Raw genomic sequence first — 10,804 nt, forward strand, 5'->3', positions numbered from 1 at the left:
TTATTATATCTTACTTTTTTACATTTTATACCCCTGTTATTTTACACTTTTTTTTTGTTTTCCTTATGTAACTATGTGTTTGTATCTTTTTTAGCCCTGAAGAAGCCCTGCAACATGGGGCGAAACGTTGGCTCATTAAAATAGTATAATTCTACTATTTGAGTTTTTTTTTTTTTTTTTACCGCACCCGGACCATATTCCTTTCATCTTTACACACGGTCAATCAATAATCTTCCAGTTTTTCAACTTTTGTTGTTTCTATACAATAATTATAGAAAAAGAATAATCAAAGAAGAAATAGAAGAACATAACAATTATCAATAAACTATTTACATCGTAAATCATTGCAAATAAAGCAGAGTGATTGTACTACAATTGATTATTTTTGGATCGACCAGTGGACATTGAAGATAGAAGAGAGGAAATGGGACTCTTGATTTTGGTTGGCCTAGTGACAGGATGTCGGTCGGGAAGAAGCGGGAAGGACTGGAAGCCATTGTTAGGAGTGGCATATAGCATCATCAACAAGAATATATCAACAATTATCAATCATCAGGGGAAGATGTGTAATTGGTTAGTTTTGTTTCTAACTGGAATTTATTGTATTTGTAAAATAGTTATTAATTAAGTTTAAGTGTTATTAGTGGTAAAGTGTCATCTGTTTCTGATTGCCTGGAAACCCGCCCTGAGAAAAGAGTCTCTTATGTTATAAAATTCTATTATCTATTTAATATTAAAGCTTTTAATTTGAACCCAAGCTATCTTTTATATATGAAATTAGTTAAAACTATTAAAATTCTTTTTATTTTATTTTAAATAATTTTTGATTATTACAATATGTTACAAGGATGACGAAGTACCGGAAGATGACAAAGTGTCATAAGTATTTAACAACAGTTAAATAGAGGAAACATATAAGAGGGTGACGACAAATGTGTTAGAAGAAGTATAAAAAATGAAATAATACTTTACAAAGTGGGTGGAAAAATAAAATAAATAAAAATTATAATAATAATAAAAATGAAAATTACTTTTTTTAATAAATTACTATTTGCGAATATGTTAATGATAAATTGTGCTTGTCGGTTCTCAAATTCATGGAAGAAGGTTCTAATTTGATAATTGGATAAAGAAGCTTTCATAGATGAACCTTTTGTCATGGTTACGAACTGTAGCTAGCATAGACGTTTCGTCAAAATCGAAGGAATGATTTAAAGAAAGAGAATGTTCCGAAAGTTTTGAGGCAGAATGATTATGTGAGGAAACAGAATATTTATGTTGTTTGATGCAGTCTTTTAAGAGGTTTTTGGTTTCGCCGATGTAAGCAGAATTGGGGTGGAGCAAGGGATGTGGTATACGATATGTGATCGGTATAGAAGAGGGATAGGGTCTTTTAGTTTTTAGTAAATATTAGATAGTGTGCTGTGTGAAAATTTACCAAGGCCAGCCCTGAAATCCTCTAGCTCCCGATCTTTCCAACATTGTCCTGAATGATTTGCTTGATTCCGTTATCCCACTCTTTCCAATTGACATTATTCTTATTAAAAAATATGTAGATGACCTCCTCCTTGTCTTAAATCCTGATAAAGTCCCTGATATCATATCTGCCTTTATTTCTTACCATCCACGCCTTAATTTTACTGTAGAAATAGAAAATAATAATTCCCTTCCGTTCCTTGGCCTCCTCATCATAAGAAACCCAGACAACAACATATCCACCGACTGGTACACCAAATATTCACCATATATTATTATTCGAGGAGAAGATGGTTGGGGGTGCGTTCAAAATAAAACACAAATAAGTTGATGTAAACTTGTGCTAACGTTTCGGCTAGAGTTTCTAGCCTTCATCAGGGCTAAGATCAGAACAAAATAACAACCAATAAATACAGAAAATATAAACAAAATGACATAAAGTGAATAATTTTACAGAATGGAATTGTATTATTAATTATTATTATAAATGGAATTATATTATTAATTATATTATATCATTATTATTATTGGAATATATTATTGTTATGTTTTCTATTTTTTTTTTCTATTCACTTCTTTTGCTAAACTTAACTTCATATTTTGCTTCTTTATCTAATATTATGGTTACATATATTTTCTTTCTCTCAATTTTATTTTTTCTTTCCATAATTTTAATTTTTAAGTTATTAATAAACTAAAATATTCATTTTTCTTTGCATTATATAACTTTAAATTTTTATTTTATTTTCTTAATTATGTTATTTTACCTACTTGTTTAATTACCTATATATACATTTTATTTTCCACTTCTTTCATCACTTTAATTTTATTAAATATATTCTGTACAATTATTTACTTTATGGCATTCTGTTTCTATTTTCTATATTCATTGGTTGTTATTCTTGTCATCGCTGTTCTGTTCTTAGCTCTGATGGAGGCTAGAAATTCTGGCCGAAACGTTGGCATGATTAAATAAGCTATTTCAACTTATTTATGTTCTATTTTGACCACACCTTCCAACCATCTTCTCCTCATATAAGTCATCCATGGTCAACTATCTCTCATGATTATGATTTTAGCATATAATCAGAGGGCCTGCAGTAAACCACAAAACAGGATCTGATGTAAGCACTATTTATAAATTAATAAATTGGAAAAATGGAATTCACTTAATTCATCAAAATTCTAATAAAAATGTAGTTATTTTACCTCATTAAATCATGCTTACCGATATAAAGAAGTCACCAAAATATAATGATATATATACTGGACATTAGGATTCAAACAAACTTTTAATGCTTCATTATTTTGAGGTTTAAGGCGAAAACAAGATACAAAACAGTCAACCATTAAGTCAATATCATGGTAAACAAAATTCTGACCTCTAGGAAATGGTTTAGCAGGATTAAAAAGAAGATTCTGAAAAAAACAAACATCTTTAAACTAGCATGAATATATAATCATAAAATTTAGAACATTCACCATTTTGACATTAATATATATTTGAAAGAAAATGAAAGGTATTCAGTAATTATTACACATCATGAAAAAGTTCATATAGACTAAACTAATAACTATCATCAATATAAACTAATCTATTATCATTATTACTAAAACCAAATAAAAATTGTCTTTACCTTTAAATCAGTAATAATAGTATGAACCAAATTGACATTAGCTGTATTGGTGGTTATATAAGATACTGTTTATGATGATAATAATGATATTACATACTATGAAAAAGTTCATCTATACTAAACTAATTCATTAATCATAACTGCTAAAAACAAATAAAAACTTTCTTTACCTTCAAATCAGTAATAATAGTCTGAACTAAAGTAAATGCGACATTAGCAGTATTGGTGTTGATATAAGATACGGCTTTACAAAGCTTGACACATGTCACAGCTGCTGCTTCAGTGAGTTGTTTGCTAGAGGTATGAGGGCCTATTGACCGTTTCACAGTGTCAATGAACTGTTTCTTCTTGGAGTGTCGGGGAGAACATGGTGTTCCCCCATCAGAGGTAACTATTTCTTCAAAAACTTTCTAGAATTAAAGTTTAATATACATATCAATATTTTTTATTTATGGGGACAAAATTCTCCATTTATACTAGAAGAATAAACATATCTCACATATATCTGTGATTACTTGGTACTAATTATACTAGTTTTTCAATAATTTTGTATTCTCAATTAGCCTGTTTTTAGGAATTAAACAATAATATAAAATAAAATACTTAAAAGCAAAAACTTAATGTATTCACAAAATGTGTACACATTTAGCAATAGTTTCTTTCAGAATATGAATAGCTTTAAATAACTAGAGAGCTGAATTAATGTATCCTTAGAGGAACAGATTAAAGCTTGAGTATTCACTGCCAATAAAGCACCATACTCCTTTGAACAACTACTAAGAAGTACAGAACATCAAAGCTCATATTATATAAGACATTAACAAGACCAGTCGTGACCTACATGTGTGAGATGTAGGTGTCAAATAGAGGGCAGTAGGAAAGAGAAACAAATATCTTCTAGTAGAAATCATTAAGAAGTGTCCTAGTACCAATAAAAGGGAATAGAGAGTGACTTCAATAAAAAAATGAGGAGATTTATCGTATCTAAAGATTTCTGAGTATATAAGGATGCAATGAATAGAACAGCTGTACACCTAGAAACTTGGGGAAGAGCATAGGAGCAGGACAAGGACTGTCTAATGCATTTCAAGCCTATGAAGAAAAGGGAGAAGTGGTAAGCTTATAGTATATCCTTTTTAGGCCAGTCAATCCGTAGGAATCACATACTTTTTACAAGGCACATTAAGTTCTTGGTGATGATATTTTAAACAACAGTGAAGCATGAGGAGACCAGTTATTGTTCTCAACTTGCTCTGCCAGGTTAGGTAAAGTTTAATTCTGATAAATAGATAACAACTTCGAATTGTTAAATACAAGGTTTTGAAACCCCAGGAAATTCCAGAATAGACAAAATTTAAAGCCTTTAATGCCAGTTGGCAGTCCTGTAGTGTTAAATGGTCTGAAGGGTTAATTGGAGAGGACTGATTTTCGATTTGACAATTAGGTCTCACAGATCCTGACAGGACACGGAGGGTTCTGGGGAAAGCTGCAAAGCTTTGGAAACAAAGATTAATGTTTGATTGCACAACCATGGAAGGATATAAAGTCAGGTTGTCGAGAAAGACCGGGATTTTTGCCTTTACCGAGTCAGACTTCCCCATCTGATGGAAGAGGAGAACTATCCCTTCTTCAGGGACTTCATACATAGGTGGAAGGAGGTGGCAGGCCTGATGCACTTCATGTTGGGAAGGGTTCAAGGACCAACCAGAAGAGGAATATGAAGCCAAAAAAGCAGATGCAGACTAAGACCAGTAGGGCTCATGTACGGACTGAGGTAGATTTGTAAATATTTTCCCTCTGAAATAATTGCATATAAATGTAAATAAATATTAGATTATTGGCAGCAGTGGCAAGCTCCAGCCTAGCACACTACTCAACTGCTGCTGTACTCTGGAAAAACAGATTTGCTGAGCAGTCCTCATATGCTTACTGGTTTTCATCATTAAACACAATTAAAAGATATTCTAAAGGAACTTTGTGTCAGGGTATTTAACTAATAATATTATTGAGGTTATTGCTAATTTTATTTATAATAAATAAATTTATCTAATTTTTAAAACCTCAGACCTATGGTAGGAGGAGTTACAAAAGAGGATAGAATTTAAACACACTTATTGACAAAAATTAAGAAGTTTAGTTTCCTGTAAAAACTAATATTGTCAAATACAATAATTTACCAACATTACATAAATAAAAATAATGATTACAGGCAAGAATGACCTTATCTCATATTAAGGACTATGATTATTTATTTATTTGATGTGAAACAGCTCTTAAGGACTATGTGAAAATGACTCAGGTTTCTTTTTCAATTTCTTCTTCTCTGCCCATCTCTGCTTGAAGACTTCACTGAACTTCTTCCTTTCTTCCGTCCAAGTCCTCCTAAACGAGAGTTTTTAACTGTCTACCACAAGCACCACATGTTTCAGGAATTTCCAGTACTCTGTTCTATCTTCACACAAATCCTATGTAATCCCAAGCCTCTGTGTTTCCTGTTTAATTTGTACAGTGTATCTGTGATTGAATTTATATCCCATAACCTTACTGAAAATCTTGTTCAACCTCTGCTCGGCCATCCTTTGCATGTGTCCATAAAACCCAAGTCTTCTTGCCCTCATTTCTATTTCCAAATCAGAGGTTTCACTGTAAATTTCTCTGTTGGATTTCAGTCTGTATCCTTCTGGTGTTATTTTGGGCCTATGAAGAACAGAGAATCCTTCTAAAGAAACCTAAGAATCCTTTCTATTTTCAGCAGTGTCTCCAGTCTGGGAAAGAGCATAGTCTTTGTTCCGTACAATATCACTGGTTTTACCACAGTACAGTAGCAGACCTTGGAGATGCATTTTTTATTATAAATGCTACTCGTTAAGTAGCATAAATTCTCCAAATTTTTAACCCTGTATTCCATGCTTTCTTTCTCCAAAAAGTTTCTGCTGATTGTTTCGCCCAAGTATTTAAAGCTTTTAACCACCTGGATTTTACCAAATTCTGTTTTTATTTATTTCTTATCAAAGTTGGGATTTGTGATCATAAATTTAGTCTTCTGGAGGGAGCTTTTAAGTCCTGTATTTTCAGCTATTCTTTTCAGGGAATTTATCTGTCCAATCGCCTCCTTCTCCGATTCTGCCAGTAGGGCTAAGTCATCCACAAAGGCCAGACATTATACCAGAATATTGCTCCTCTGATTTCCTACTTTAGCTCCAGCAGTTTCTTTTTCCCGTAAGGTCCTCATAACCTTGTTGAGAACAATATTGTAGAGAACAGGTGAAAGTCCGTCCCCTTGTATCACACTGGTTCTTATCTGAAATGGTTTGCAGATATTCCCTCTTAATTTTATTTTTGACTTGGTTTCTGTCAATGTTTCTTTCACTAAGTTTATGGTCTTTTGTTCGACTCCATATTCCCTCAGGATTTTTAGTATGGTTTCCCTGTCTATGGAGTGGTATGCTTTTTCAAAATCAATGAAAGAGATATAAAGATTTCTCTGTGGTCTATTTAGACAGTATTTCATTAGAGGCTTTAGTACCTGTTCTTGGCAAGATCTCTTTTTCCTGAAACCCCCTTGGTATTCTCCTATTTTGTGACTCTATCCTGTTAAGTAGGACCTTAGACAAGATCTTGTAGGTAACTGGTTATGGAGAGAATCCCCTGTAGTTGCTCACTTCGGTTTTCGGATCTTTCTTGTGAAGAGGGTGGATTAGGGCGAATTTCCATTCTGCTGGTATTTTCTCTTGTTCCCAGACGTCCATTAATAGTTCTGTGAGTACTCTCCTGAATACCTCACTTGAATTTTTCCACATTTCTGCCAGGATGCCATCTTCACTGGATGTCTTATTGTTTTTTAGCCCCTTGATAATTTCCTCTATTTCTTCCTCTTCCGAGTCGATATTCCTATCTGAGTCGATATTTTGTGGGCTATTTTCTCTTATTTCCAATTTCTCACCAGGTTCTTCACAATTTAGAAGCCTCTTGAAACTATCGGCCAGAATTTCACAGTTTTCCTCATGTGTTTGTGCCAGAGTGCCATCACTCTCCTCAGTGCAAGTCCTCAGGGGCGAAATCCCTTCATTCTTCTCTTAAAGGCTTTGTGGAAAAATCTGGTGTCATTCCTCTTGAAGCCTTCTTCTATTTTCACCAACTGTAGATTGAGTAACTTTCCCTGTATTTCTCTTATTATTTTTTTTGGATAACTTTTCTCTGCATCTGTTATTCCTCTCTTTTCTCTGAGGTTTTCTGTTGGTTCCATAATTTCCATTTCTCTAGACTCAATTGTTTCGGTACCTGAAACTTTCCTTATCCTTCCATCTCAAGTTCTGGGAATGGGCCTCCACGTGTTGCGGCTGGATAACCTAGTCTGAATAAGGATAGGAGTAGGTGAACTAAAACGAAACCCTCTGGAATTAATAATCCCAGTTGTATCTTGGTCGGGTAAAACTGACCCAATACTCACATAAAATACTATGAACAGGCTTCTAATGAAAAATACTACCCCAGGTAAAAAAGTCGGGCATTCGGATTCTGGGAGACCCGACAGTGTGAAGTCAAGAGCAGGTGAATTGGAGCACTGCAGGAGACCAGAGCAAGAGGACTATGATTACTTATATAAAAGTTTTTTTCTTAAATTAATAAAATTATAGAACTAAGATGTCTAATACTTACAGGCGATAATAAAAGAAGCATTATTTGAAGGGGCCAAGCAGAAGCACGGCATTTTTTAGTATCTGAAACTTGATCAAGGAGATCAAATAGGCAGTCAGCACACTTAGCCAATTCTTCATTTGACTTTTGCTGGGGAAAAAGAATAATTTTTAGTAAAATATTATTGATAGTTAAATTAATTGAAATATTCAACAGTAAAATTTAACACATACTGCTAAAGACAAAAATAATAGGATTATGTTAAAAAGGTACATGTTTATGAATCAGAATATAAACAATCAGAATTTAAGAACAATAATTTTAGTAAGGAAAACACTTTCAAAGGAACTAAACTGTTTAATTCTAGATAAACAAAAAACATAAAAAATGTAAGGTAAATCCACTAAAGATGGCAGTACAGAAGAAAAGGACAATCAAAATATTTTGCTACACAACCGCTAGGGGGAACTAGGTAGTAATCAGTATAATTCAGGAAGCACTCATAAGTAATTATTGATAAAAATGCTGAGCAAAAAATATATAAAAAGTGAGCAAATAACTCCTTTTTTTTTTATAGTAGTGCAAATATTTTATGAGTTAATTTATCATTCTGTAACACTTTTTTTTTGTGTGTCAATTGTCATTTTCATGTTTTTAACTCTATTCTAACCTCAAAATGATGGCCAATTAGCTTTATGGTCCAATAAATTTTGATATGGCTATTTCATTGATACAAAAAGGATAGAGGGCTGTATGAAGTTGGTTTAAGATGGCCAAATTAGTAACTGTTATTTTAAATGTATTTAATGGATATTTAATTTTGTTAAAGATGTCAAACAAATACCAAAGGAGAGGTATCTCTATGTGTGGCAGTTGGAGTGAGAAGTCATTGAAAGCAGCTATAATAGTACAAGAGCTGGGAAGAAAAAAAGGCAGTTATCTCACCCCAATTTTTTATTACTTTAATGAAAACTATGTATAATTACTAGTCAAAATTGATGAGTCTGCCAAGTATAGGTAGGAGGAATAAAAAATGGCGGCTGTTTCAAAACCTTAAAAAAAACTATTTTTTCATTCAAAGCTCTATATCTTAAAAACTACCAACAACACTAGAAAACCTAAGAGCACATTATTTAAATAAGAGTAAATTTGCTGAAATATTAGCCTTAAAAGAGCTATTTACGTCCAATAGTTCTTGAGATATAGCTTTTTAAAAAGCAAAATTTCTTAAAAATCTACTGAAAGATTAGTAGTTAATTAATTTATTTTGAGAAATTGTATATATGTAGTAAAAATTGATATATAAGAAGATGGTCAGGGTTGCGGTCAAAGGAGAAACAAAAATAGTTTACAACTATTTATTTTCCAACATTTCGCCCCACTTTGCAGGGCCTCATCAGGGCTAAAAAGATACAAAATGATACAATGATAAGAATAAAAATAAGTAACAATGGCAAGAGTAAAATTTTTTTAAAAAAAATACGTAAAATATACAGTTAAAAAAGTACAGAAGATGTACATAAAACAAAAACAATACGGGGAAGGGAAAACAAATAAATAGAGATTAGTTAAACGTCATGAAAGAATAATTATAAATAAATAAGTAATAACAAAGATATAAAATGATAATAAATGAGCAAAGAACAAGTCAGGACAACCTACCTGTTCAAAGAAAATGGTTGAACAGGAGGCAACAATGAAGCGGAAGCATGGAGGAGTGGGGAAGAGGTAGCCAGCCAGCCGATTAACGGCTATATTTCAATTTCAAATACGTATACAGGAAGGAGTGATAAAGATATGACGAAAAATGATAAGAGAAAGATACATAAATATGATAATAATAAAAACTATAATAATTTTTAATTTAGGAATAACTAAGTAAAATTAGAATGACACATATCGTTACTAATAATACGAGATTATACTGAAGAAAATAATACAATATAGGATATAATAACAATGATTGTAAAAGAAGTCCTGGCTTCCTGCATCAGCCTCCACCAATCATTACGATCTTGTGCGGTCGCTATCCAGTTCCTCACTCCCATCATGGTCCTGGCATCACCACTCACACCAACACTCCATCAAAGACGTGGTCTTCCTCTACGTCTTGCTCCATGTAGTACCTCCATCACCATTTTCCTCATCAGATCACTCTCAGCCATCCGAACAACATGCCCTGCCCACCTCAATATACTGAGCCTCACAAACTGGACAACATCTGATTCCTTACATAAAACTTTGAGCTCTTGGTTTTATAGTTTTGGACAGCTCCAAATATTTTTCGGAGAAACTTCCTCTCCAAGACCATTAGGTTGTGCTCACCATCCTTGGAGATAGTCCAAGTTTCCGAGCCATACAGAAGAATTGGCCGATTAATTGTTTTATACAAATAAATCTTGGTGTCCTTAGACAAGGCACGGCTCCTAAAATAGGGACTGAGGCTATAATAACAGCGGTTGGCACATAGGACTCTTCGTTTAATTTTGGAGTCCACAACATTGTCTTGGGTTATGAGCGATCCAAGATACACAAACTCGGGGACTTTTCTAAAAGTATATTCTCCAATCCTGATTTCTTCATCAGGCCTGGGGATTTCCTCTGTGATCATGTATTTGGTCTTTTCTGCATTCACTTCAAGCCCCATTTTTCTTGCTGCTTCAGCTAATTTCATAAATCCATCAGAGATAGCTTAGTAAGAGCGTCCAGCAATGTCAATGTCATCAGTGTAAGCAAGAAGCTGTATTGTTCTGGTGAATATTGTTCCGCCCACTTGAATTCCTGATTCTCTAATGGTCTTTTCAAGAGCTAAATCAAAGAGGAGGCAGGCCAATGCATCCCCCTACCTTAGTCTTCTTCCTGAGACAAATTCATCAGATCTTGCTCCCCCAATCTGCACCATGCATCTCACCTCTCTCATGGTTAGTTTAACCATTCTAATTAACTTCTCAGGGATGTTGAATTCTCTCATTGCCTTGCACAACTGTCCCCTATGAATACTGTCATATGCTGCTTTGAAGTCAACAATTAGGTGGTGCGTCTTAATCCCGTAT

At 33.4% G+C, this 10,804-nt stretch overlaps 1 protein-coding gene across 5 annotated transcripts in view; it reads right to left on the reverse strand.

The window, feature by feature from the left end:
- Positions 1–10,804, reverse strand: part of LOC106685731 (neurofibromin) — a gene marked incomplete at its 5' end in the record, with an annotated part of 167,063 nt that overhangs the window by 94,314 nt on the left and 61,945 nt on the right. For all 5 annotated transcript variants that reach the window (XM_067046112.1, XM_067046110.1, XM_067046111.1 and 2 more), the window contains 3 exon segments: positions 2,705–2,895; positions 3,284–3,523; positions 7,773–7,901. In XM_067046112.1, coding sequence (XP_066902213.1) covers positions 2,705–2,895; positions 3,284–3,523; positions 7,773–7,901 — 560 coding nt within the window.

The sequence above is a fragment of the Halyomorpha halys genome, unplaced genomic scaffold (genome assembly GCF_000696795.3).
Source record: "Halyomorpha halys isolate HHAL.00 unplaced genomic scaffold, Hhal_1.1 Scaffold727.1, whole genome shotgun sequence".
In the NCBI taxonomy this organism is placed as follows: domain Eukaryota; kingdom Metazoa; phylum Arthropoda; class Insecta; order Hemiptera; family Pentatomidae; genus Halyomorpha; species Halyomorpha halys.